This window comes from Patagioenas fasciata, chromosome 8 (assembly GCF_037038585.1).
Source record: "Patagioenas fasciata isolate bPatFas1 chromosome 8, bPatFas1.hap1, whole genome shotgun sequence".
Taxonomy (NCBI): domain Eukaryota; kingdom Metazoa; phylum Chordata; class Aves; order Columbiformes; family Columbidae; genus Patagioenas; species Patagioenas fasciata.
In genome coordinates, this window is record NC_092527.1 from 28,278,744 (window position 1) to 28,306,233 (window position 27,490).

The 27,490-nt window shown below is 61.3% G+C and overlaps 1 protein-coding gene across 4 annotated transcripts; it reads left to right on the forward strand.

The window, feature by feature from the left end:
- The first annotated feature begins 824 nt into the window (after positions 1 to 824).
- Positions 825 to 26,893, forward strand: LDB1 (LIM domain binding 1). 4 transcript variants are annotated; one of them, XM_065843508.2, is made up of 11 exons: positions 825 to 967; positions 20,435 to 20,537; positions 21,126 to 21,170; positions 21,395 to 21,470; positions 21,805 to 21,907; positions 22,114 to 22,286; positions 22,624 to 22,746; positions 22,910 to 22,993; positions 23,279 to 23,402; positions 23,819 to 23,967; positions 24,322 to 26,893. In XM_065843508.2, the coding sequence occupies exons 1-11, from the start codon at positions 943 to 945 to the stop codon at positions 24,550 to 24,552; spliced, it is 1,236 nt and encodes a 411-aa protein (XP_065699580.1). In that variant the 5' UTR covers positions 825 to 942; the 3' UTR covers positions 24,553 to 26,893. The 4 variants fall into 4 exon arrangements, with proteins under 4 accessions (XP_065699580.1, XP_065699583.1, XP_065699582.1 ...); XM_065843511.2 differs by lacking the exon at positions 825 to 967 and adding an exon at positions 10,977 to 10,995; XM_065843510.2 differs by lacking the exon at positions 825 to 967 and adding an exon at positions 12,453 to 12,590.
- The last annotated feature ends 597 nt before the right edge of the window (positions 26,894 to 27,490 follow it).

Sequence of the window (27,490 nt, forward strand, 5' to 3'; positions counted from 1 at the left end):
CCCACTGCTCCCCGGGGTGGGAACCGCCACCAGCTGCCTTGGGATGCGGCTCTCAGCTTCGGGCCCTCGGGCTCAGGCGGGGGGGTTCACCCGCTCCCCTGGGCGGGGGTGCTCGCACACTCGTCTCTCCACAGTCGCCCTGGTTCTCTCTCCACCCGGGGGAAGGGCAGCTGGGGCCCGGAACTGCTGGCCGCCTGCCGTGAGCTACAGCCTGGTGCCTCTGCAGGGCCCTGGGGAGCGGCGCTGAGCTCCCGGGGCCGGAGGGAGCCTGGGGAAAGGCTCAGCCCCGCGCCGCCTCCCCGGGGAGGACAGGCCCCCAGGGGTACACAGCCCGTGGGCCGTAGAACCCACACCCAACGGGGGTTTGGGGGCAGCACTGCCCCCCTCCGAGGGCTGCTGACGCCGGGAGGAAGCTCCAAGGCCCGGGCGCCTCCTCGGGACCCTTCCTCCCCCTCCTCTCACAGTCCAGGCCGACCCAGGGCCCGGCGGGAGCGGGGAGAACGAGAACCCCGGGCCGGGGGGCGGCCGACAGCTCCTGACATGGCGGGGCCCGCCCGTCTTCGGGTGACGCGCGGAAGGGGGTGGCGGGGCGCGTGCGCGGCGCCGGGCGAGGGGGCGCGCACGCACGCAGCACGCACGCGCCCGCGGGGAGGCGGTGGTGTGGGGGGGGCGTCCCGCGCACGCGCAGAGGCGCGCCCGCCCGCCGCCGCCGCTGCCGCCGCCGCCGCAGCCGCCCCCGCTCCCGCTCCGCCGCCGCGGCCCCCGCCTCGCCCGCCCCCGCCGGTCCGCGGCGCGCCCGCCCGCCCCTGGCCGTGGCCGTGCCCGCGGCCGCGCGGGGCTGCCCGCCACCCGCCGCGCCGGAGCCCGCGGCGCGCCGCCCATGCGAGACCCCCGCGGCCCGGGTAGCGCGCAGCGACCCCCGGCCGGGCCAGGCATGTGAAGATGTCAGTGGGCTGTGCATGCCCTGGTGAGTGCCGCGGTGGCGGGGGCCGGGGACGTGGGGCTGGGATCCCCACAGCTTTGGGGCTGGCTGTGGGGCTGGGGACCGGGTATGGGGGGGAACACCCAATGTTATTGATGCTGGGCGCAGGATATGGGGCTGGAATCCCCGCGGCTTTGGCGTTGGGGTCTGGTTGTCGGGCTAGGTCCCCAAAGCACGGTGACTGGGATCTGGCTATGGGGCTGGCATCCCCACTGTATTGATGCTGGTGTCCGGCTGTGGTGCTTGGGCCCCACGGCATTGGTGCTGGGGTCTGGCTATGGGGCTGAGTCTGTGGGGCATGACTGCTGGAAGCTGGCGGTGGGGCTGGGGTCTCCTCTACACCAGTGCTGCAGTTTGGCCATGGGGCTGGGATCTCCATGGCATTGGTGCTGGAGGCCACCTACGGAGCAGGGGTCAGCAAGGTGTGGGACTGGGGTCCCAGCACTGCGGTGTGGAGATGGAGTCCTTATGGTATGTCTGCTCCGGTGCAGTTGTAGGACTGGAGTCCTCAAGACATGGGTGCTGGGGTCTGGCTGTGGGGCTGGGACCCCACAGTGTGAGTGCTGGGGTCCCCATGGCATGGATGCTGAGATCCATTCATGAGGCTGGGATCCAACAGCGTGGGTGCTGGTACCAGCCCTCAGGGCTGGGACCCTGCGAGCAGGGTGCTGCAGGGGCTTTGGGCAGGTGTGCAGGTGACACTTGTGATGGGTGACCCCCATGGAGGTGTGGGGCACAGGGTCCCTGGAGGGACTTGGCCGTGCTGCCAGTGAGTGCTGGGTGCCCCTTACCGTGGCTGTTGTAGGGGGCTTGCAGAGGGGGCTCCTTCCCCATGCTGGCCTCTGTGGACTGGCCAGACTGATGGGTTACCCTGGGGGGTGTGACGAGTTGGTGAGGTCTCGGCATCCAGCAGGGTGCTCTTGAAGGGATGCTCACCCAGATACCTGGGGTCGGAGGCAGGTTTGGGGCAGCTGGCCCAGCTGCATCACCTGCTGCTGTGTGCAGGATGTCGCTGTGCTGAGAGCAGGGCAGGGCAGGGGTCCTGGTGGGCTGCCGGAGCCTCCACCAGCACCAGTTCCCAGTGATGCCGGGTGCTGGAAGGGGGGAGCCCTGTCTAGGGGTCCTGGTGACAGGGTTCTACCCTTTCCCAGCGCAGCTGGCACTTGGGGTCCCTGTGCGGGGACGGCAGGGATGCTCCTCAGCCCAGCTTCCACAACCACTTTCCGGTACCCTGGCAGTCCCAAGGGAGCCTCTTGCCAGGCTGGGACTCCCGTGCTGGGGGACTCCGGGGGGCAGCGGGACCCTATGACAGCACACAGTCCCTGTGCATCCCCTGGTGCTGCCTCTCTTGAGGCTGGATCCACGGGGCGGGTAAGGGGGGTGCCCCAGCTTGGCGGCCCCACGCCCCTGCACTGCCTGCGCCTCTCCGCCGTGTTTCCATGAAGGCAGGCGGCCCCTTCCCCCATCCTCCTCCTCCATCTCCCACTGGAAGCTGCCAGAGCGCTGCTTCCTCAAGCAGAAAGTCACGTGAACCTCCCTTCGAGCCAGGCCGAACAGCCACAGCACCCGCCCTGGCAGGGACCCCGCACCCAGGGGCTCAACTCCCCCTCCCTGACACCCCCTCCAACCTTGGCGGGGGTCCTTCCTTGATGGAGGAGACGGCAGAGCAGTGGCTAACAGCCGAGCCCCATCGCGTCCCCCGGGAGCTGGCCCCGTGCCACCGGGAATGTCATCGCCATGTTGGTGGGCACAAAGCGGGGGGTTCCTCCCTTGCTGCGGTGATGGGGGGCTGTGGGGTCACCCTGCAGCTGGGAGCATCCCTGCAGATGGCTTCGTGTGTTGCGTCCCCCCCCGCCACCACTGCTGCCCACTCCCCTGTGTTGGGGAGGACACGCGGGTGTGAGCGATGTGCATGTGCCCCCCGCCTCTCCCCCCGCTCCTCTACCGGGCCTGGGTGGCACATCCAGAGCCTGCGCCCCCCTCCCCCTTCCCCTCCCCGGACTGTTTATCGGAATATAAAAAAAACAAGCTCTGCTGCTGGCCTCCCGCCAGCCAGAAACATTTAATGAGCCGCTCTGCCCAGGCTGCTCTTTGGGGCTGCGTTAACTTGGAGGAGTTTCCTGCCTGGGAGCTGCTGCTGGGGGAGTTGCAGCCACCCTCCTGTTCAAAATCATGCCCTCCCCGGGGGGCAGAGTGGTCCCTGCTATTCCCGAGGCCCACCCTGTCACCCTGCAGCTCCTCCTGCACCCCTCTGGGGATGTTTTCCCTGCTCCTCACCTTCCTCTGCAAGAGGTTTGGGGCATGGGGCGGCTGCCCAGCTGGGTACCTGCAACGGTCCTTGTGCCCAAGGATGGTGGGGTCAGTGGAGGGCTGGGGGCTGAGGCCCCCCAGCCCAGAAATGGAGATGTGAGCAGGGAGAGCATGCCCAGCTCAGAGTGGAGCCAGCGGCGGCCGAGGCGGCAGCCACCCAGTTCTGGTGCTGCCATGCCTGGGGCCTCTTGGAGCAAGACAGGCAGCCTGGCCACTTGGCTCAGCCCTTCACACTAGGCAGGTCTTGCCATCCAGAGCCCACTGGGTCCTGACCCCCAGGTGCACCATGCTCCCCAGCGTGCTTGCACTTTTAAAAATCGTTTTAATTATCGTCATTATTTTTCACTGTATAGTGATGATGTCGGTACAGAAGGGGGGAGAAAGGGAGCAGAGCTGTGCTCCCTCCCCACGGGGCTGGCTTTAGCTCCAGCTTCCCTGCAGGGAAGCAACATTCCTGAGGTCAGCACCTTCCCTTGGAGGCTTTGCCTGCCTGTGAACCCCTCTGGCAGGAGGGAGGACTTCCTGACCCACGGACTTCATGTCCTGGGATGGACATGCCCATTGTCATTTGCCTCCCTTCCACCGAGCTGGTGGTGTGCGTCCCCCGCCGGCACGAGGCCGAGCTGTGCCACGTGCCTCCTGCGACAGATGCGCTGGGAGACTGATGATGGGGAGTGGGCTGCGTGCTGTGGCGAGGGGGAGTTGGGCAGCTCCCGAAACCCATGGGCTCTGGCTCCTACGCACCCCTTGGGGCTGCCTTGCACCTTGGCGTGCACCTGAGCATGCGGGGGGGAGGGAGTGGTGGAGGTCCCAGGCCTCATCCTGCACACCTGTGTGCTCTTGCCTGATGTCTCTTCATGATGCTGGCGATGCTTGGATGGAAGACGCCATTCACCCCATCCTCTGTGCAGCAAAGCACCTGCCTGGTAGATGCCATATGCACTGTGTCACCTGCCCATGCTCGGCATGCTCTGGCGAAGACAGGATGGGGTCATGGCTAACCGGAGCTTAGCAAGGTGGGATTTTGAGTGTTGGTGTGGGGCTGTACACATCCCGGCACTCATCGGGGCTGGTGCAAGCTCACCCTGCTGCCAGCTCAGCTTTGCCCAGAGAAACGTGGATGGGGTAGTGCCATACCTGCAGGCTCAGCGCTGAGTGTCTGTGTGGTGCTCAGAGGTGGTGTTTTGTCCTCAACACAAAGCTGCTGTGAAAGCTTCTCCCTTGAGGAGTGAGTGGGTGCCAGCCAGCAGGATGGGACTGCTGGGGCAGGAAGGTGTCCCTGCAACCCGGGAGCGCTTGTAGCAAACAGTGCCTCTGGGAAGAGCCAGAATGGCAGCAGCCCAGACGTCCCCTGCTTGTCCCAACTCATGCCATGCTCTCCTCCCCTCTCTGCTGTGGGGTTCTCTGGCTACATCTGTGTTTCTGGTGCATGAGGTGCGGGGCTGTGTGACATGCAGGAGCACGTGTCCATGCTCAACAGCTGCCAGTGCATCTTGGGGTGCACTGCACCACCAGCACAGCCCACGACAAGCCCCGGCTCCCTGTGAGGTGATGTGTCCCGTGGTGCCACTGTGGTGTGGGTGCACCCCTTCTTTACCTTGTGCCTGGGGAGCAGCAGGTGGCGGGGCTGGGTGCCCCCTCCCTGGGGCAGCGGTGGGTGCAGGCAGCAGGATGGGGCTGGGTGACCGTTATCGGCCTGCCTGCAGGCTGGGGCTGTGGTTTCCTGCCGGTGCCTGGGGGGGAGGGTGCTGGGAAGCTGGCAGGGTTGCTGGGGGCTACTGGGCCCCACCTGGAGCAGGGATGGTGGCAACCGTCCACCCGGGACCCCACGCCCCTGCCCTGGGGGCTCTGCTGGGTGGGGATGGGGTGGCTGCAGCCGAGGTGGTGCTGGCGGGTTTTTGGGAAGTTTGCTGCAGAGTGCTCACAGAGGTGTGGGAGCGTGGGCTGCACACCAGCACGAGGCGACCCTCTTGGGCAGGGGTGCTCATGGGTGCTGGGAGGGACAGCACCCCCCCAGAGCTGTCAGACCGGCCCCCCATCACCATTCACTCCCTTCCCTCCCAGGCAGGTTGCTGATGGGGACGAACGTTAGACCTGGGTGTAATCTCCCCTGGTGCAGGCGCCAGCCCCTGCCCGGCCCTGACCCCACCCTGGCTGCGGGGCAGCCGATAACACCCTGCCCCCCCCTCTCTGTGGCCCTTTTCTTGGGGGGGCCCTCTGGGGTCCAGCTCTCGCCCCTCTCTGCCCCTGGCTTTCCAGGACACACAAGCAGGATGCAGAGATTCCCCTGCACGAGGGTGACAGTGCCTGCCCCCCCAGCATGGCCCCACAGTGTAAGGGCAGCAGGCAGGAGCTGGGGGGTGGATGGGCCCCCTGTTTTCTGCAAGAGCAGCAGCCCCAGCCCCCCTCCTACGCACTGAGGGGCTGGTGCTGGGAGTGCAGCCAGGTTTCTGCAGCGCAGCCCAGGTGGAGCTGCTGCCTGAGCCAGGCGAGGACGCTGGCCGTGCTGGGGACAGTGATGGGCGAGGGCTGGCGGGGTGGCAGCCCACTGACGGGGTGCGCAGCCCCTGCCCCCCCTGCTCTGTAGCAACCAGTTGCACCAACCTCTGCTCTGCCACCTGCATCCTTCTCCGGCCAGGGTTGTGCACAGCGCCGGGGGCTCCCCAAGGGCAGGGGCTGCTGCTGCCTGCTGCAGGCAGGTGCCCACCCTCCTTGCCCTGCAGGGCTGTGGGTGTGAGCTCTTGCCCGTGCTGGCTGCTTCCTCCCCGCCGGCGGGAGCAGACAGGAGCATGCCACATTGCAGGCACGCAGCTCCGCCGAGCACGGGGCAAGCCTGGGCGCCCCGACCTGCCTGCACCAACCAGCCTGGGGTGAGCCCGGGGCAGCTGCGGGCAGAGGCAGGCAGGAGCAAGGCAGCAGGAGCTCTCTCCCCGATGGGGATGGCAGTGCTGGTGCGGTGGCACGGAGCTGCTGGAAGAGCCCCGAATGGGGGTGTCACCTGCACAGGGGGTACCAGACTGCCAAAAATCCTTGAGGAGGGGCATTACCTCACTGAGGACGAGGAGATGCCATCATGCTCCTCTGCCTAAATTCTCTGGGCAGCCGCAGTGTGCCGGGGTGCTCTGCCTGCTACCAGCGTGTGCATGGAAGGAGGCTTGGACTAGCAGCAAGGTGCCCCCCGAATCTCAGGTTGTGCCCAAGCAGGGTGAACAGGGCTGGGTGTCCACTCCTGGTGGGTTTTGGACCCAGAGCTGTGGGGGCTGCTGTCCCCATTCTGTGGTGGCTGTGTCCCTGCTTGGCCTAGGTGGCAGGGAGTAGGCAGCCACTAACAGGAAGGACACACATGTTAGCAATGAAAACACAGCAGCGGGAGGAAGCAGAAGTGATGCATTATTGATGGAGCTATTTGATGCTTCTATATTCGGAGAGCCACTCTGGAGTGCTCAGCAGCACTGCACGGGAGGTGGCAAGTGGGGTGGGCTCTGCTGATGGACACTTACCTGCTCCGAGTCAACCATGTGCGACCGTGGCCCTGGGAGATGTCCCCTGCCTTCTCCTGGAGGGCTTACAACACCCACAGGGTCACAGTGACATGTGGGTACCAGGAGGAGTGCGAGCCCTGTGCTCATCGCTGAGGGGTGGAGGTTTGGTGAGTGGCAGCTCCCGGCTGTGCAGATCTTTGTGGAGATGCTGGGGGTCCTACTGTGGCTCAGGAGGCAGAGAGGAGAGAAAGTAAGGGGAGCAGCCAGGGACCAGGGTGGTCTCCTAGCTGTGGTGAGAGTCTCTGGAGCCACAGGGCTGGATGGCCTTGGTTTCCCTTTTAAGCAGCCGTGCCTGCCCATTGCGGGGGTGAAGATCTCTCAGGGGACAGTGGGCAGATGCAGGATACTGGGGCTGCGTAGCCATGTTGCATGTCACCCCCTCCCCACCATGAGATCCCAGGCCAGGAAAGGGGCTGTAAAACGAACCATTCTTGTAACATGAGAGAATCCACCTGGAGCCTCTGGAGGAGCCTTAAAACCCTGCAGCTCTGGCAGGCTGGCCTGGGGCTGCTGCCAGAGGGGCTGGGGCTCGCTGCCGCGGGTGGCCATGCTGGGCCTGAGCTCTTACAGGACACACATTGCGATGTCTCAAGGACATCACGGGAACACTGCGGGGCATTTCTCTGGTGCTGGTGCCACAAGGAAACCCCTTGCCAGCAGGACCTGCCAAAGCCAGCGTGAAGACTACGCCTTCCCCTCGGAGCCTGCAGCCAGCTGGGCAGCACTGGGGCTGACCCACCAAGCCAGAGCAAGCTGTGATGTGAGGGCAGACATGCCATATGGACCCCGTGCACTTTGGGATCCCATAGCCCCCTGTAATATTTCTCCACCTCCTCTTGTTTTGGAGGAGATGGAAACAGACATGTACTTGGTTGCTGGTGGTCGAGTGCTTGTCTTCTTCTCAGTTCCCTCTGGGATGCTCAAGATGTGACCATGAAACTTCCCACCCTGCCCTGGCAGCCAGCTTTGCCCCCAGCTCCTGGGCCTTCCTTCTGCCTCTGGGTGTCTGAAAGTGGTTCTGGTTTTGAAGGGTTAATCCCAGGAGGCCCCAGGATCTGCCTCCTGCCCGGCATGACTCACCATTGAGTTTCCAGCCTCCCCCAAGCCTCTCTTCCCTGGGAGAGATGGAGCTGTGGCTTCTCCAGCTGAAAAAGGGGGCCTCCCCTGTGCCCCTCCCACCTCTGATCCCGGCATGCATAGCTTTAGGGGGAAGAGAAACCCCTTCTTGGGAAGGAAAGCATATTTCTGTTTGAGAGGTGGTAGGATTTGGGGGATGATGGCTGTTGTGTTCCTGAAAGGGAGGCTGTGGGGTGCATGCCATGCTACACCACTGCAGGCTGCATCTGCGTGCATGTGACAGTGCCCTGGTCTTGCTGCTATTTGGACAAGACCAGGAGGTTTGGAAGTGCCAGGCCAGTCTGTCCCCCTGTGTGGGCTGTGCTGTTTGCAGAGCTAGCAGATGTTTATTATTATTATTTTTTATGTAAGCATGCATCCATGTCCCTGCTCTACACCTGCACCTGGTGTCAGTGCAAGCATGCCCTACCTCTGCTGCCCAGCTCGCCTGAGATCCCTCACACATGCCCTGTGGGCACACCGAGCCGTGGTGATCAGAGAGACCCAGGCATCCCACGACTGCCATGGTCCCCACCAGGTTCTTCCCATTCGCCTGTCCGGAATGCATCCCTGTGCTCCCTTCTGCTCCTGAGCTGCTGCTGGTTTCCTGGCCGAGACCTGCACTGGGTGTCAGAGCAGGGCTGGGCTTTGGGGAACCCAGGCAGGCGCAGGGCCCTTGCTAGGGGGAGAGTGGAGGCTGGCATCCAGGGGGTGCAGTGCCCCATCACAAAAACATGGGGAGCTGGAATCACCCTCCACTTCCCCCACACAGCAGGCATGAGCACATCGCGAGGAAGGGGCTCCCCCCATGACTGTCGCTGCCACACACGCTTCCCAGCTGCATCCCAGCCCTTCTGCTCTCCATCCAGCATCTATTTAATTATTAACTCGGCTATAACCATAAACAGCTGGGGCTGCTGCAGCCACGTGGACCAGTCCAGCACTGTCGTCAGAGCCGAATAGGGACACGTGAGCAGTCCCGAAGGGCTGCTGAGCCCTGGGATAAATTGCTTGGGGCATGTTTGCTGTGGATGCGCTGGACCATGGAGCCCAGGGACCAGTGGGGGCTCCTCTCTGATCCCTGTGGCCATGGCACCAGTACTGGGAGTTGCTGATACAGGGGCAAAACATCCCTTTTTGCAGTGTTTTGCAGTATTTTGCAGTGATGGTGCAGTGTTGAGCGCTGGCGGCTGGCGGTGCCTCATGCATCCTTGAGCCCTGGAGTGGGAATGAGGTGCAGGCAGGCTGTACTTAATGGCCTGTCCTGCCCAAGAGGGCTATGCCACCCCCATAGCTGTCGCCAGCGTGGTTTATTGGCCTAATGACAGTGGGTGGCATTCTACCGCAGTTCCATCTTGCCTGGCGCCACACAGATGCAGGCTGGCAGGGGGTAGGCAGCAGTGGGGCAGTGTATTGAGGCACTCACAGTATCCCCCATGCCCAGTTCCCACAGCACCAACAGTGTGGGTACCTCCAGTTACGTGTGCCTTTTGTAGAGTGGGGTTTTACCGAGGTTTTTGGGTTTTCTGAGAGTTTTTCTCTCTTGTTTATCTGGGTTTTACAGAGAGTTTTGCTCTCTGTTTATCCACGTGCCCCCGGAAAGCAGTGCTTGCTGCAGGTTAGCCTGCAAGGGGAAGGGAAGATTACACACGATGACGTGACGGGGACCAGCGTGGGGATGGAGCCTCGCTTGGCCGAGCGGCATGGGCAATGCTGCAGCAGAGCAGCTCCTGCCTGTCCCTCTTCAGTGCTGGCCCCAGCCGGCAGCACGTGGGGTGGGGAGCAGGGGGCTGCCCCCAGGCCTTGGGTGCAGGATTTTGGGGATGCGCGGGCATGGAGGGGAGGACGCCCATGAAACCATGTGTGCACTGTCGGGTGGGATGAGTGTGCTCAGCGGGACCCAACCGGTTGTGCCTGTGTTACCCCACAGCTGCTGTTTCAGGGAGGGGACGAGGCGCAGGCCTGGCTGTGCCAGGGCATAGGGAGGTGTGTGTGCCCCGGGTGTGGGCGCGCACCCGACGAGCAGGGGGGGTGCTGGGAGGTGTTTGGGGAGATGTGCAAGTGCATGCCAGCCCGTGAGCATGCACACCAGCCTGCATGTGCAGGGCGAGCTGCACCGACGTGCATGTGTGTGCCTGCAACAGCCCTGCCTGCCGAGTGTGGCTCTCCCACCCATAGCCAGGGGCTGTTGGGGGTTGGGGGTCTCAGCTTGTGTCCCTGCTGCCCATGGGCTCCCTAGCTGGGCTGGGGGTGTAGGTCTGTGCCAGTCGGATTTGCCAGGGTGGAGAGCAGGAGCTCACAAGTGGCAAGTGTGAGGCAAGGGGGATACGGAAAAAATGAGAATTTTTGTAATGGAAATGTTCCTAATGGAATTCTTTTACAAAAATGGAAGTTTCTGTAAAAACTCCTAGTTGGAAGAGCTTGGAGCATTGTCAAGGAAGGGAGACCTTTTGGGGCTGCTGGCAATTGCAAACCTGTTCATCTTATTTTTATGCCCCCTCAAAAATGAAACGGCTGTATTTTTTTTCTTCCCCAGAGACTGGGGAAACGGGAAACAAGTTTCAGAAAGAAAAATCCCGAAAAACTTCAAAGAAAACCCCAATCCAAACTAGGGGAAAAAAAGTATTTTTTTTAATTGAAAGTTTTGCAGGGGGAGGAAACGCTTCCCCGGTTGGTGCCGAGTATCGTCAGCGGGACCCGGTTCGTGCATCCCGGGGAGCGCTGCTACGCGGGGTGAGAGGAAGCAGCTCTCCAGGGACCCCCTTTTGGCCGTCACCCCCGGTCTGTGGGCACCCACCTTTCCCCTCCCTCCGTTCCCGGCAGCGAGGGGCCGGGGCGGTGTTGGGGTGGGGGGGAAGGCGGTCGGTACGGGGGGAGCGGTCTCCGCCGCCGCCGCAGCCATTGTGGTCCCGGCCGCGGCGCAGACAAAGGAAGCGCCCCCGCCCCGCCCCGCGCCCCGCCCGCCCCGCCCCGCCCCCGCGGCGGCCCAGCGCCCGCCCGCCCGCCGCCCGCGCCGCCGCCGGACCCCCGCCCGCCGCCGCCGCCGTGAGTCACCCCGCCTCCCCCGGCACCCCCCCCGCGGAAGTTTCCCGGTCCCAGCTCCCCCACCCCCCCGCACCCGGTGACGGCCCCGCTCGGGCCGTGGAGGGGTGGGCCGGGGTCCCGCCCGCGCCGCCCCCGCGCCTGCGAAGTTGTGCGCGGCCGCACCGCGCCGCCGCTCCCCACCCGGCCCCCCGTACAGCCCGGGATCCCCGCTGCAGCCCCCTGCCCGCCCGCCCGCCCGCCTGCTCTGCTTCCCCCTGCCTGCCCGCCCCTTCTACCCCCGGCTCCAGCTCCATCCCCGTCCCCAGCTCCCCTCTCCCTCCCCAGTGCCCCCGTCCTTTTCCTCTCCCCCAGCTCCCCTGTGCGTCTCTGGACCCCTGGCTTGTTGCCTCCCCACCAGCTGCCTTGCCCATCCCTCCCCAGCTCCCCTGCCTGTACCCCTCTCCCCGGCTGTACTCCCAGCTCCCCTCTCCATCCCCCAGGTCCGGGCTTTCAGACAGGCACCCCTAGCCCCGCGGGGTGCAGCCGGCAGCCCCATGCTCTGCCGTGCCCTGCTCCATCCCACCCGCAGCTCCCTTTGTTCTTCCCCCAGCTTCTTCCCCTGCCCGAGCCCCCTGACAGCTACCCCGCGCCCTACTGGTCCCCCCGTGTGTGCTGTCACGGGGGCCAGGGGAACGATGCCCAGCTCTGGGGGCTGAACGCCAACCTCCCCTTCCTGCTGGCTGCAACTTCATCCTTGCCTGGGGCTTGGAGGGTCCTGCCATTCTCCCACGGGTGCCTTGAAGGGAATAAAAGATCCAACGGGTGCGAATAAATGCAAGGGGGCTGCACACCTTCTGACAGGAGCTGCCCTGCTGGGGTGTCTGGGTTTGGGGGGCCATGGGCGCAGGGTCTCACCCCCCCCGGCAGACAAGGCACTGTCTCGGCCTGGGGCAGCTGGAGTGGGGGGCCGGGCTGGGGGTGGGCACAGCATCCTCCATGCCAGGGGAAACTCAGTGCTGCAGCTCCAGCGCAGGAATCGATGTGTGTGCTGGGGCTGTAGAGGGGTGTTTTACCTGGGGGGTGTTCCCTTGAGGCCCCCCCAAGAGAGCATGCTGTGGGTGGGCTGTCTTGATCTTGGGCGGCTGATGGGACTTGGACTCCAGCAGACCCTGCCAGCCTGCCCGCCTGGGATGCACGATAAGATAAGCACCCTGGGGCACCCTGGGCCGGGATTCCTGGGCTTGGGCAGCTCCCGGTGCCCTCGCACCATCCAGTCCTGGTGCCACAGCAGGAGCCCGTGGTCCTGCAGGACCCCTGGGTGAGGTGTTAGCAAACGCAGGACACAGAAGCCCTGGGTGAGGTGTGAGCAAAGGGTTCAGAGGCTGTGGGGTCCCATGGGGAATCACCTCCTGGGGTATGGAGCTGTACACCCACCCTGTATTGCAAACCTGCTTCCTTCTTACCAGGAGGGTCGGAGCTGGCCTGTGGTTGCCTGGTGGATTGGGCAGGAGTGGGAGCAAACACTCATCTCTGGGATCTCCCCAGTTCGTTCTCCCCGTGCATGCAATAGCACCTTGTCTTGGCAGCTTTGCAGTGACTCCCCCAGCACTGGTCAGGTATTGGCTTTTATGTGTCTGTGTGAGTGTGGGTAAATTTGGATGTCCTTATTCCTTCTTTAGAGCTTCAGGTTTTATTGTTCTTGTTGTGGGAAAATTGTGGTTTTCACTGAAGGAGAACCCAATGTGCTCTCTGCTCTCCTGATTTTGTAGAAATCCCGTCTGTGACCTGAGCACGCCTTAAAGACTGGGGAGAGAAGCGCTGAACAGAACCATGTGCAAGTTGTGTTGCTTGAAAAAGAGAAAGAAAAGTTGTGATCCAAGGGGGAACAGGCTGGGACTGGAGCATTTGGTGATACAGGGTTTTTGCTGTTGTATTTGGGAAGCTTTTCTCCTTATGTGCAGCAAGTCATAGTCCATGTAAAATAAGAAGAGGCTTGTGAAAAGCCACAGAGTATCACTTGTGAGCAGAGATGCCTTGGGCTGGGGAACCAGAGCCTCCTTCAGCTTCTTTTTAGAGTGTGGTGTGGAGAGCGGTGAGAGCTGGCAGCCCCAAGCCTCCCCAACCCTTTGAGATGCGGGAGTGGAAGGTGAGCTGGACTAGTCCAGCCCCAGGGCTCCTTCCCTGTCCTGTGGCTCAAAGGGTGACAGCAGCACTTCTCCCTGAGTGTTCTCTCCTGGTGTGCCAACCTTCTGTGCACTTGCAGCTCTGCATCGGTGTGAGCTTGAGGTCTGCATAAGAAGTACAAGCCTAGGTCCTGCGTGGTGGCGCAGCAGCCACGGTGCTTCTCCTGGCCCTCTCCTTTGGAAACCTCCTGTCCTCTGAGCAGCCCACGGATGGGGTGCTCCCACTCTTGTTTGCACTGTGCGCGTGGGTGTTTGTGGGTTGCAACACTTGCTGCGATGAGGTTTGCTGCCCCACCGGTTGCTGTTGTTTCAAGCAGACTGGTATTGCGACCGGGGATGCCCAGGTGAGAGGGTTTCCCTGGGGCTGTGCCGCAATGGTGGAGATGGTTTCTACAGTGCTGTGCTGCTGGGGCTGGGACCTCAGGCTGGATTGCTCATGCCTCAGGAGCACCAGGCAGGTGTGCTTGGTCCTACCCTGTCGCTTTGTCCCCTGGCGTTTTAACCCATTCTGTGCTGGTTGTTTGAAGCCCTGACACCAGCGACAGCATGTGCTGCCAGAACAGCAGCACAGTGCAAGTCCAGCAACCGCAAGTGTTTGCTCTGTCCTAGCACTGCCAGCTGCCTGCCCCGTTCTTCCTTCATCCGCTCCGGCGTCACCTCTTAAAACCGAGTCCTAAGAGAGAGAGGTTCAGCCTGAGCAGGGCGGGCAGAGACTTGCCCTGGCATCTTGAAGAAGCAATGGAGGTACTTTGCAAACTTCAGCGAACAGCTTCCCACCGTGGTCACACCATCCCTCCCCTCTGCATGCACCTCACTGGAGGAGATGGTGAACAGCCTGGCCCTTGGGGCTGGCGCTATCCAGCCTTTTTTCCCCCTGGAGCAGGCGCCTGGCTGGCTGCCAGGGCTGCGGGGCTCCACCTAGGACGCAACATGGAGCGAGGCGGCTGTCGGCGATGGGGGCCGCCGTCTCTGGAGACTACGCGTCCCAGCGTGCAGCACTCGGCGCCGCTGGCAGTGGTGGGGAGCGAGGAGGAGCGTTGCATCCCGGGATGGTGAATCTCCATGTGCCACGTGGGGACTGACAGCCTCCTGTGCTCCAAGGCAGCAGTGGTGCTTGGGGGTCCTGCAGGTCAGGGAGATTAGCCTGGGGATCCCCCTCTGCAGCCAGAGGGATGGACCTCAGCTTCTCGCTGCTTCTCCCCTGCCCTCGGCTCTTGTCTGCAGCTCTCCTGGGTGAATCCTGTCCCTGCAGAGGGCTGCCCCGAGCAGCAGCCCCACAACACCGTGCAGAGCCGTGCGGTTTTGCTCACCACGTGCGTGGCAGGCAGGGGGCTGGGAACATGAGCAGAGATGCTGGCTGCAGCCTCTGCAGGGCCATCGCTGCGGTTGGCTGTGCCTGTGAATTTTTCCTTGCTGCTGCAGAGCCTAAAAAACCTTTGAAGATGAAAATCCTGGTTTGTTGGGAGGCATTTTTTCATGGGATGCTGACGAGGGTTTTTTTTCCAGCCCTGTGGTTCCCACACCGTGCTGGCTGTTTGTTTGCTGATGCTGCCCCGGTGTGTTCTGCAGGAGGGACAGGAGCTGGGCCACTGTAGGAGCCCCACACGGTGGCATGGCCCCAGGGTGCAGGGGTCTGGGTGAGAGGGAAAACAGCCAAAAATGTGAAAGGTGCATTCCTGAGGCTGAAACCAGCAGTGTTTGATTATGGATGGTCTTTGAGACAGCAAGCTGAAAGGAGTAATTAGGGACAGTGGGATATTTCCCTGAGAATCACAGGAAATGACTGCCTCGTGCTAAGTTGATAGTAGTGGAGCTGAAACTGGGTTATCTGTGGGATTGCATCTGGGGCTCGCAGCCTTGGACGTGATTCAATTTTCAGGCTGTTTTGCAATTGTCAGGGCGTGCTCTTCTCCTGTTTTCCCTCCTGGAGAAATCCCAGTTTGCGTGTCTGAATCATCAGAGGGCCTGAATGGGAAAGGGAAGACTCCTGCCATCCCTAGGGTTACCATGGGGCAGCAAGGTCCTCCTGGACCCCCGGGGAGTACTCAGCTCCACAGGATGCCTTCCTGGGATACCCTGGACTTCAGCAGAACTGAGGCTGTGGTTGCTCTGAGCCTCAACCTCTAAATCTGTGCCCGAGCTCTCCTTGCCCAGTGCTTTTCAGATAGAGCCGCCTTGCAGCTTGCATCAAATTTGTCACTTGGTAATAATTAACTGGAGGTAATTACTACTTCTCTGAGCATCCCCCTGAGTTTGCAAGCTGGTCAACAGGGAGGAGCAACCATTTGTCCAGAGTGGTTTGTGTGCTGCAGTGAGGGGCTTTTGCACTGATGTTGATGGATGCAACCTGGAGCTGGGACACATGTCCCTCCCGTGGCCTTGTGCACAGAGGACACCATGCACAGCCATGGGGTGTGGGCAGGAAGGCAGCTTGTGGTCAAACTAAGTTCTGTGGCTAGCTTGGATGTATGCCTTAAGAAAAGCAAGAGAGTAATCCCTGTGTGCTGCAGGGCAGGCGGTGCTACGGGTTTTGCCTCTGTGTGGGTCAGGGCTAGGCAGCGTGCTGGCCTGGTTCAGTCTCTGGATGCCGCTGGGCCTGTGGCATCATCCCATCATCACCATCTCCTCCAGGAATGGTGTCTCTTCTTACCTGGACAGCCTGGCCTCCTGGGAGCTTCAGCTGCATCAGTTCTGCATTTTCAAAGCAAATGGGGATGCTACAAGTTGAGATTGTCACTGAGTATGCCTCAGACCATGCCTTGGTTTGTGCTGGCCTGGGTTCCTGTCACTTTAATAACAACATCAGGGTTTGCAACTGACCTCACTCCATCCCCTCTGCTCCGAAGAAGACGATAAAGAAGAGATGAAGACAGGCTTGTGGGGACTACTCCGTGTGCTTCTGCCTGTCCCAGTTGCTCCAGATACTTCTCTGTGTTTGTCCCCCAGCCCTGCCAGCTTCCCCGACACCAAGCACCATCACTGGGCAAAGCCACATGAATTATTTGGGATGCTGCTGAATTATTTGAGATGCTGCCCTGCACCTGGCTCTGGATAGCACCCTCCTGGCTAGCACCCTCTGGGCAGCCCTGGCCTGAGAAGATGGATTTCCTGCTGCTATCACAGCTTCCACACCCCAGCGAGGCAGCCCTGTGAAACAATGCCGCTATTTACACTTTAGAGCCTCGTTAGGCAACCAGGAAGCAGGAGGCACAGTGCATGCCGGGAGGAGGTGGCAGCCTTCACATGAAGGCTAGCCCCTCTTCTTCTTTGCGGCTGGGCTGCTGGGAGGAACAGGATGCTCCCTGGTTGAGCTGTAACCCTGCAGCCTCTTTCAAGCCCTGTTTCTTCAATTATTTTTACATATATATTTTTTTTTTTTATTTTAGCCTCTGGAGTCCCTGCCTTGTTGCTGAGCTTTACTCTTGCACCGAAAGTGTGCTGGCTGCCCAGCCGGGGTGCCTTCTCTCTGGGATGGGAAGCACCGATTCCCACCCGTGGCTGCAGGTGTAGGAACAAGACGCCGGCACTACTTTGCCTTTGTTGTCGGCAGCTCTTTGCTCTCTGCTGGCAAGACAGAATGAGGGGAGTGCAGACAGAGGCTTTTCTCCCTGCTGGACACCAGGGAAGGCTCTGCATGTCCCCTGCCCGGGCAGGCAGCTCCGTGGCCGGCACTGGTCTTGGTCGCGGTGCCATGCCACCTCCTGGCTGTGCTGGCTCTGCAAGGTGGCTGCTGTGTTCTTGGGAAACCTGATGTTCTCCAGCTCTGGGAACTTGTTTTGGGTTTTAACTGTTCCTGCTCCAGCAAACCCTCTGGGCAGTGCACCAGAACAGCTTTGCCCACAGGGCTGGCAGCTCGCAGGCAGGGAAAGCAGAGGAGAAGGCAGGCAGAGGGCTGGGCTGTGCTGGTTTGTACGTGGGTCACTGGCAGAGCACCTGCCTTTTCTTCCCCATGCATCTGCCTGGAGCTGCTGCATTGACCGAGATCTTGTGGCCGCCCCGCGCAGGGCTGGCCAGCTCCATCCTCCCTTTGATGAGGCTGTGGCCTCAACAGAGGATTCTGAGCTGGGGTGTCCCTCTGTGGGGTGCCCTCCTCCCATGCCTCCCCACCATGCAGGAGCCGTGTGGCCGCCTGCCCGGCTACAGGCACTGCACCGTTTGCCTGGACCTGCCTGGGCTGGTAGCTCACCAGCTGCAGTGTCAGCCTGATTTTTTTCTTTTGCCGACCATGCACATAATTTTGTGGCACTGGGCAAGTGCCGAGGAACAGCCATGGAAAGCTTCTCCCATCAGTTCGGGGTGCACAGGAGCATTACATGCCCACCCACTGACCAGCATCTCTGCATGCCTGGACCGTGCCCAGACCCTGCCTGGATCCTCTGTGCTCAAAGCAGGTGGCAGAGAGGGTCATAGGGAGACGCAGTTTGGGAAGGGCCCTGTCCTGCGGGTCTGGGTCACTGTGCTGGCAGGACGGGTCTTGCAGGGAGCTGGGGCAGCGAGAAGGGGAGAGACGGTGATGGAGGGATCTCCTGGATCGGGGAGTGTGACTCTCACGTGGGTAAAAGTTGATGTCGATGCTGCCACAGCTATAAAGTAACTGTGTTATTTTGTGTAATGCACATAATGTGAGTGTCTGCAGTGAGCGTAGGATTTGGACAGCCTTGGTCAAATCCCAGGGCTATTGTCAGCGTTATTTAAAACCACTGAGTCTAGGAACATATCTTACATGGCATTAAAAGTAATACTTGGTCAGGATGCTAGTGTTGCTGAGGTCACATAACAGGCTCCTCTCCACTCCTCTAGATCCTGAGATAGGTCACTTCGTGAAGCCCAAAAACAAGTTGTGTCCCTGTTAACCTGCTTGGGAAGGCCCAGGATGGAAATGGATGTTTGGGTCAGAGCAGCGGGCTGGCTCATCCACTCTCCCACTTCCAGGAGAAGGAGCTGAGGAATGACCAGAAGAAGTAGAGTGGATGGAGAGTGATGTGCCCCCCTGCTCTCGCCGCCCTAGGAGACCCTCCTGCACCCTGAGAAGCGAGATGGGGACCAAGGACAGCAAGGAACCATGGGGGCTTTTTCCTCCCCATGGTGAACAAAAACAAAGCATTTGAGGGTGAGACCTGCTGGGTCTGATTTTTTTTATCCCCCGTGAGGACATGGTGACCAGAAACAAGCAGTTCAGCTCCCTGTCTCCAGCCGCTTTCTCTGCCTAATGAATCGGTGCATTTTCAAGAGAAGACGCGCGCTTTTGGGAAGTTTCCTATGCATGAAGCGCACTTCAACATCGTGTCATTCAGCAGCAGCAAGGAGGAAATGGAAACACTCTGTTTCTGGTGTAATTTTGTTTGAATTATAATTTCTAGTAGGCACAAGTTGACAGGCATTAAAGCAGAGGGCAAAAATTGCCTTGCACCAGCACCTCCCTAGCAGGAAAATTTTTATCTATGAAAACATTAGGTAAGAGCAAGGGACCGGCATTGTTAGCAGCTGTATGAGAAACTGTGCCGTGCCCCACTTATCCTCGCTGCAGGCGGGCAGGAACGAGGAGTGGGAGCAGCAAGCCTCCGGCAGAGCAGCCAGGCTGGCTCTGGTCCCGTGGGACTGGTGTGTCCTGGTGGGTGCTGGGGAGAGGCTGGGTTTGGTTGCTACAGGGAAACACGGTGGAAAGGCACTGGGGCCCCAAGAAAACAAGAATCAGGGAGTGAAATGCAGATTTCCCTTGTTGCAAGTTGGATTTAACACCTGGGAGGTGACTCCCTCTGTTTTTGACCACTCCTCGCTTACTCAGCCACGTGTGTGATCCCTGCGACTGTGGGCTCAGGATCCCAAGCAGCTCGGTGGGGGTGATGGCAATGTCCTCATCACTTGGGCTCCTGTGATGACTAGCAGGGCACAGTGAGCTGGGCATCTTAGGTCCCAGTGCTGGTGGCACCACTTTCCTTAATGCTGATGCTTTTTGCTCCCTTCCTCCATCCATCGCAACCGGGTGACTGCTCCCATCCTGTCCCTGCACCCTTCCCTGCAGCCTGGCTGTGGGGCAGTGCCTGGCACCTCCCAGCCGCTCCCCTGCACCGCTGGGCTTGCTTTCTGCTGGCCGGCAATCCTGGTGGCTCGTGGGTGTCGGGAAGCGCCCAGCCCGGGGCTGCGTGTGGGCGGGCGGCCGAGGGGGATCCCGCCTTGGCCCTGGCTGTGCCCTGCAGCCCAGTGCAGCCAGCTTTAGGGCCCGCGGCTTGGCGGGGGAGACGTGCCCGTGTGCGGCAGGGCTGGCTGAGCCGGTAGAGCCGGAGCTGCCTGGCAGCCTGCCCACCGCTGCTGCTCATCCAGGTCAGCCCGGCTGCCCGCCGGCGGGGAGCCGCCTGCCTCGGCAGCGCCTGGGCATGGCGTGCCGGGTCCTGCCAGCCATGGGGCGTGCCGGGGCTCCTGCGGGGCTTGTGGGGGGATGTTGGCAGCTGCCGCTCCCGGGAACCTGCTGTGGGAGGGGACCAGCAAGCATGGGAGCCACCAACTGCCCCTCAGGAACCCGAATGGGACTGGCTGTGCCAGCGTGGCTGGATGTGGAGGACATCCCTGCCTCCCATCAGTGGGCCTGGAGGGTTCCCCACATGATTTTTGGGGATGGGTGCTGGCTTGCATGCATCGCACACCCTGTGGTCCTCCTTGGGCTCCTTGTCCATTGCCCAAGTGCTGCGGGGAGCAGCAAGGCTTTCGGGTGTGGGATCTCTCCATCCGCCTGGAGCCGGGTGGCCGCTCGAGCGGCAGATGGTGGCTGCCTGGGGACCCGCCATCCATCCCTCTGGGTGATTATTCACCCGTCACCATGACGATAGAAAGGTCAGCGAAAAGATCCCGTGTGATTCCCGGGTCAGGTCGGTGGGATTAGGAGCAGTGCGGGAAGGAGGGCTGGGGGGAGGATAGGGCCCAGCCAGCCCCCCCATCGTCTCACCAGCTGGACTATCCCCCTCTGGCACTGTCCCCAGAGCTCAGCTAGATGAGAACTGAGAAACTCTGGGCACCAGTGGGACCCCCATGGGGTGGGGCTGGGCCCCTCTGGATGCCAAACATGAGAGCTCAGCCCTCACCCTGTGGGTCCCATCCTGGCATGCCTGGAGCCGTGTGTGGTGTGAAGGGGCTGGGATGGCTTCAGGGCAGAGCAGAGAAGGGATAGGGCTCTGCTGATGGGGGCACTGGTTGATCCTGTGTCCTTCCTCCTCCTTGCAGCAGGGTTTTTTGTGTTTTTATGGGGTGCCCCTGGCTGACCTATGTCCCCCCTCTCTCTCCAGGCTGTTCCTCTAAGTCATTCAAGCTGTACTCGCCAAAGGAGCCCCCGAACGGCAACGCCTTCCCCCCCTTCCACCCAGGCACCATGCTGGATCGAGATGTGGGGTGAGCTGGGGCCCGAGGAGGGTTCTGTGACGTTGGGGGTTCTCTGTGGTCTGCACCAGAGGGTCTCTTTGTCAAACTCCCCAGCAGCATATGGAGACTGCAGCACATGGAGTTGAGTTAGTGTGAGGCGGGGAGGAGATCAGAGCAGGGATGGGTGGGACTGGGTGGACGAAGGGTGACATTTAGGATGAAGGACATCCCTGAGCTCTGCAGTACCAAGCCCCTGGGATGACCCAGGACAGGGAGCACTCCCAGCTCCTGCCTAAACAGCCCCTTCTCCAACCTCCGTCCTACCCGGCACCAGCCCCCGCTGCAGAGGAGCTGGATTTGTCTCTGGAGAGCCACGGCCCAGGTCCCAGGGGTGGTGGAGCAGCCACTGGTATGAGGCAGAGCCTACTTTAAGGGGTGCAGGTCACCCTATGGGCCCATCAGACATCTGCAGCCCAGGTAAAGCCCATACCACACGTGAGGTCTCACCTCCAGCAAGCCTGACCACCTGCTGCCATAGGTGGTGAAGGGGGAGCTGCAGTGGCTGAGGAGGGAGACACCCGCCAGCTCTGACCTGCCTGCATTTCTTTCCCCCTCCAGACCTACTCCCATGTACCCACCGACGTACCTGGAACCTGGAATCGGGTAAGCACAGGGGGTTGGCGGGGACCCCACTGGAAGGGGATCTCATGTCCATGACAGGGATGCCTCAGCAGGGCTGGGATGCTGCTGGCTACAGGGGTTTGTGGGGTGGTTGCTTGGGCTCTGCCCAGCCCTGGAGGGCCTGTGTGTCCCCCACTGTGGGCTCAGGACCCCTCCCTACCCTGTGGCTGCCTCCCACTCTGACTGCTTGGTCTGCTCCTGGGCAGGAGGCACACGCCGTACGGGAACCAGACTGACTACAGGATATTTGAGCTCAACAAGCGGCTGCAGAACTGGACAGAGGTGGGGAACTGGGGGAACGAGGGGTGGCCAGGGGTGGGGAGACACTCCCAGGTTTGCATTTTGGGAATAGGGTCCTCTGTGGTGCCTGCCCTTGCGAGCTGCCTAGGTTCTAGTAGGATCCCTTTGACAGTGGGGTCCTGTCCTGCTGTGCAGGTCCATGAGTGCCTTGTCCCTTGCCTGGGCAGGGGACAGCGTTCATCATCCCCATCTCTGAGCACTCAGCCAGGAGCACAGCCCTCTGTGGGCTGAGCACGTGGCTGCTATGGCTGGCAGCCAGTGTCTGTCTATCTGTCTGTCTCCCCTACCTGTAACCTGGCATCTCTGCCATCCCCAGGAATGTGACAATCTGTGGTGGGATGCCTTCACCACAGAGTTCTTCGAGGATGACGCCATGTTAACAATCACTTTCTGCTTGGAGGATGGACCAAAGAGATACAGTGAGTACAACTTGAGCCCTCCTTGCCTAGGGTATTGCTGCTCCAGCAGGAGATGCAGTGGTTGTGCCGTGTTGGGGATGCAGGCGTGGTGTCGGGGCTTCGCTGCCTCCAGCCAGCAGGAACTGGGGAACCCTCTCCCCCTGCAGCCCCGAGACACATCTGGGTGAGCCAGGTTTACTGACATTATCTTCCTCCTCCCGCTTCAGCGATTGGCCGGACTCTGATTCCTCGCTACTTCCGCAGTATCTTCGAAGGGGGGGCTACAGAGCTCTACTATGTGCTCAAGCACCCCAAGGAGTCCTTCCACAACAACTTCGTCTCGCTGGACTGCGACCAGTGCACCATGGTCACCCAGCACGGCAAGCCCATGTTCACCCAGGTACCGGCAACAGTGTGGCTACTCCTGCCCCTCATACCTTGGTCTAGCGTGGCCTTGGAGTAGCTGTGGTACCACAGGGAGAGGGACACTGATTTCTATGGCTTCCTGAGTGCCATGCTGTAATCCCACGTGCCCCAGCCAGCTCCTCCCAGCCCAACATCCCCTTTTTACAGAGATCCCCTGGCCATTGTGGGCTTGTGGGTTTGGCTTGTGGCAAGTCTCATGGCAGGCAGGATCAAGCCACCCGGAGGGTGTCCCAGTGTGCAGCAGTGGGTTCCCAGGGGATCTGGGCTGGGACAAGAGGGACAGCATGCGCCTGACCTTGTGCCCTGCCCAGGTGTGTGTGGAGGGGCGGCTGTACCTGGAATTCATGTTCGATGACATGATGAGGATAAAGACGTGGCATTTCAGCATCCGCCAGCATCGAGAGCTCATCCCCCGCAGCATCCTTGCCATGCATGTGAGTACCACTCTGTAGCACAAGTGACACGAGACTGCTGAGCTCCTCTCCCTGCTGCTCAGATTGGGGGCACCTCAGCCCTGTCCCCCTATCACAGGCTGGGGTATGGGAGGCCCATCCCCAGCCCAGATGCAGCTGAGCCATCTGTCTCTCTCACGCCTAGGCACAGGACCCCCAGATGCTGGACCAGTTATCCAAGAACATCACCCGCTGTGGGCTCTCAAACTCCACACTCAACTACCTCCGAGTAAGCATGCGGAAAGAGGGGCGGGTGCAGCTCTGCTCCCGGGGCAGTGGGGCTTGGGTGGCCAAGTCTTGTGTTCTCAGGGGCCTGACACCAGGCTGCCCTGGGGTGCAGGGAGGCAGCGGGGCAGGCTCTGTAAGAGCTGCCTTGCAGATGGGCTGCAGAGAGATGTAGAGCAGTGGGTCTGCCAGAGCCTGCAGACTCCCAGCATGGTGTGGGCCAGTGCAAGGGCTTTTGCTGCAGCCTGGAACATTGCGATCTAACCCCACATCTCTCTGCTCCCTGCAGCTCTGTGTAATCCTAGAACCAATGCAGGAGCTCATGTCACGGCACAAGACTTACAGCCTCAGTCCCCGGGACTGCCTCAAGACTTGCCTCTTCCAGAAGTGGCAGCGGATGGTCGCTCCGCCTGGTGAGTCTCCCGCTGCCTGTGGTGCTGCCTCCAGGTCTCCAGGGCTGCCCGCTCAGACCCTGCCCTCAACACAGTCTTCTCCCAGCCCCAAAGCCTGTCCCTGGCCTCGTCTTGTGACACTGGGGACAGCGGCTTGGCCAGCTGGCTTCATCGTCTGCGGACCTGCCTTCCCGCTGGGGCAGAGCAGGGCTGCAGGCAGCTCTCTGCCTGGGGGGCTGCCAGCTGCATGTGGAAGGCAAAGCAAGGACAGAAATCTTCCCTGTGCCCTCTCCTGTCCCCTGCACTGGGGGGACAGTGAAGCTGTGGAGGGGAGGAGTCTGGCGATGCTGCCCCGGGGGGAAAATGGTCCTTACAGAGAAGGGGCTGGGGGGCACTGGCTCCTTCTCAGCACTGACCATGTCTCCCTCCTCTACCAGCGGAGCCGGCGCGGCAGCAGCCCAGCAAGCGCCGGAAAAGGAAGATGTCGGGGGGAAGCACCATGAGCTCTGGCGGGGGAAACACCAACAACAGCAACAGCAAGAAGAAGAGCCCAGCCAGCACCTTTGCCCTGTCCAGTCAGGTACCTGTAAGCATCCCGTTTCCATTCTCTCTTCCTCCCCCAGGGTGGAGGGGAGGGCTCCCTGCCCCAGCCCCTGGGAGTGGTTAGGGAGGGACCCCTGGCAACTGCTGTCAGAGCCCCAGCTCTCTCCAGGTGGTGGAAAGAAGGAGGGGCTGTCCCAGCTGCCTTCCCTGAGCTGCTTTGCTCCCCACTAAAGGGCTGAGGATGTGCTGACCCACACAGCACCCAAGCCTCGGGTCTTGCAGTGGAGATGAGGAGGTGGCCTTGTGGCTCAGCAAAGGGATTGTGGTGTTGGGGGACATTCTGGAGACCCGGGCTACCCCCACCTCGATTATGTTTCGGGACCGTCTCCCTTTTCAGGATGTGATGGTGGTAGGCGAGCCCACGCTGATGGGGGGGGAGTTTGGGGATGAGGACGAGCGGCTCATCACCCGGCTGGAGAACACACAGTTCGACGCCGCCAACGGCATCGACGACGAGGACAGCTTCAACAACTCGCCGGCACTGGGGGCCAACAGCCCCTGGAACAGCAAACCACCCTCCAGCCAGGAGAGCAAGTCAGAGAACCCCACGTCGCAGGCGTCGCAGTAACGGCCCCCCCGCCGCCCCGTGGACTCAGTCCCAACCGATCTACCTGTACATTTGCAATGGAGAGTGACTGGGAAGCGGCGAGGTACTGGGGGCGGATCGGCCCTGCGCAGCCGGTGGGGTGCACGGCGCGGGGTGTGTGCCAGGCAGGCAGCCCCCAACCCTCTCCCCCAGCAGCCTCCACACTCCCCCCATACCTGCCTCCCCACCAGACCCCAGGGCAGGGGTGGGTTTCTGAGGCCGTAGCTTCCTTATTGCCCCTTCTGCCTCTTCCTCCCTGCTTCTTCCCCAGAGAGCTTCTCATCCCTGTCCTGATGTGCCCAGCCCCTGCCTGCTGAGCCAGGGTGAATTAGGAGGGAGGTGTCAGAAGTGGCTGACGTGTCCAGGAAGCCAGCGGTGTGCAGATGCCGTGTGTTGGGGTCTGGCACAGCCCAGAGACCCTCCTCCTCTTCCTCCCTGGGTCCTACGACTGGGGTTTGCTGGGCAGCCACCTGCAGCAGGATTGCACATCCCCAGCCCAGTCTGGGTCTGGGTGGGGAGGCCAGTGATGGAAAGAGCCTTCCCTGTGCTGCCGGCTCTGCCGCGGAGCCTCCTCCAGCTGGGATCGGATCCTGCTGTGCTGGGGTGGTGTCCAGGATTGGGCCCCGTCGCATTTCCCGCTCTCCTGCCCCCCACCCCTTCCCCTCGCTCCCCAGGGGCGAGAGAGCAGCAGGGCCATGAGGGGACTCTGTATATAGGAAGTGCGTGGTGGGGGGTCTGGGGGTCTTGATGGGGGCACAGAGGACCTGCGGCTCTGCCAGAGAAGCCACTGCCCTCGGTCCCTGCCTGCAGCCCCGTGTTTCCCCCCACCCTGCGTGAGTCCGCCTGGGGCCCCTTTGCAGTCCCCAGCTGCCTGTACCTCCTACTTTTGTCTTTTTTTAAGAAAAAAAAAATAATATTATTAAACTTGTAAGTTTAAAAAAAAGAAAGAAAAAAAATTGAAAAGCTCCCCCCACAGCCCCCTTGCTGGTTCCCCCTCCCTGCCCCAAGCCCTCTCACCCTGTCCTGACTTTTGTACAGGCTTTTTCTCTTGGGAGTCTCGTTTTATATCCAGTTCGGAGAGCTTCAAACCAAGGAGAGACTTTGCAGACTTCCTTTCTAATCCCTCCATGGGCCGGGGGGGCAGCCCCCCGCCTCCCGCCTCAATGTAAATCTTGTGTGCTGTTGTCCCTGCTCCCCCTCCTCGGGTTCGTGTACCTCGTGCTTGTACATTTCCGCGCTGTAGACAGTGTGTACGATACTGTTCTTTCAATGTGTTATCACTAGAGCAGGTGCCTCCATTGATGTTAGGGGAAACGATGAAAAAAGTAATAATTTTGGGGGGTTTTTTGGTTTAAAAAAAAAAAAAAAGAAAAAAAAATCACTTCCAAGGCTTCTTCCAAGGAGAAGATGAGAGGTGCCAGGGGAGGGCGTTTGTGCTCACCAGCTCACCCCAGCAGCCTCGGAGGAGGGTTTTGGGGGGAGCTGGGGGTCTGGGCTGCCTGTGGGCACCCCCCGGCACGACCCCGAGGTGGGGTTGCAGCAAGCACTGCCACAGGGGTGGTCTGGGTGGGGGTATGTGTGCAAGAGTGCGTGTGCGAGAGGTTTGTGTGTCTGTCTGCATGTGTGTAAGGGAGCCTGGGGCAGGTGGAGCAGCCCTGCAGTTCAGGGGAGAGGCGGGGAACACCCCAAGAAGCCCCCCAGTTCCTCACTGGGGATCCCACAGCATGTGTCCCACTGCCTTGTGGGGCTGCCCCCCGTGTGGGGCTCTGCCTGCAGCAGAGGGATTGCCTGCAGCCTGCATCTTGCCCACCCGCGGCTGAGACTGCAGGGGCTGGCCAAGCTGGGGACACACACACACCTCCACTGTCCCCCCTCTTTCTGCTGTCACTGGGGTCAGGCTGGGAGACAGGGGCCCCTTGGCTGAGCCCTGGCCTGATTTCAAGCCCAAAGTCCCTGAGAGATGCCTGCATTGGCTCCTTGGCCCCTCCACGGGCAGCCTGGAGACAGAGGTCTCAGCCCTGTGGATCCCCAGGGGGGTCCCTACGGCGCCTTTGCAGGAGCGGGGGTGGGTCCAAGGCTGGGAGCCTGGCATGGTGGGAAGGGGGGGCTCTGCTTTGCAGTTAAGGTACGATTCTCGCCAGCGCACTGCTGGGCTGCTGTGAAGGGTGCAGAGCCCCTCGCTGCCCCTGCCCCCCCGGGCACATTGTAATGCCTTTTTGTTTCTTTTTTTTTTTTTTTTTTTTTTTTTTTAATTTCCTCCCCTCCATAGTTTGTGCCATTTATGAGTCATGTATGGTACCAATAAAATGACTTTTCAGTTTGAGGCTGTCCTGAGCGCTCATTTCTGAGCATGTGACCCAGCTGATGTGGGCAAGACAGTGGGGGGGACCCTTGTGCCCCCAGTGCCCTGGCAGGGGGTGCGGGCACAGGGCTTGCTGTGCTCCTGGGATGATGCTGGCTCGCCTCGGGCTGCTGGTTCCCAGCCAGGCCCCGTCCGGCTCCCTGCTGCGTCGCGGAAAGCAGAAGTCCCAGCAGGGTTGGGGCACAGGGCTGCTGGGAAACGGCCCTGTCCCTGAGCCAGAGCAAACAAGTGTCTCGGGGCCTGCCCTGACACCAAGGTGATGAGCACATCCCCTGGGGAGCAGCAGGGGTGGCACAGTCCTGCTGTGGGAACAGAGCAGCAACAGCTGAGCGGCATGGAGACGGCCTGGGGGGACAAAGGAGGAGCAGTGATGCACCTCCAGAGCAAGAGGCCCCCATGCCAGTGTTGGGGGCAAGGTCCTGGTCCCCGGCTCCCCTGACTAGCTGGCTCCAGAGATGACATGGAGTGGGGTGCCTGGGGGCAGCCAGGCTCAGCTCATGGACATAGGAACACAGTGGCCTTACACTGCAAGTGCCTTATCCAATGCAAACCCCCCAC

Coding starts and splice junctions, on each gene's coding strand:
- LDB1 (XM_065843508.2), top strand. CDS start 943: ATGTCAGTGGGCTGTGCATGCCCTG. Junction 20,538..21,125: donor ATGCTGGATCGAGATGTGGG/GTGAGCTGGGGC, acceptor TTCCCCCTCCAG/ACCTACTCCCATGTACCCAC. Junction 22,994..23,278: donor CCACACTCAACTACCTCCGA/GTAAGCATGCGG, acceptor TGCTCCCTGCAG/CTCTGTGTAATCCTAGAACC.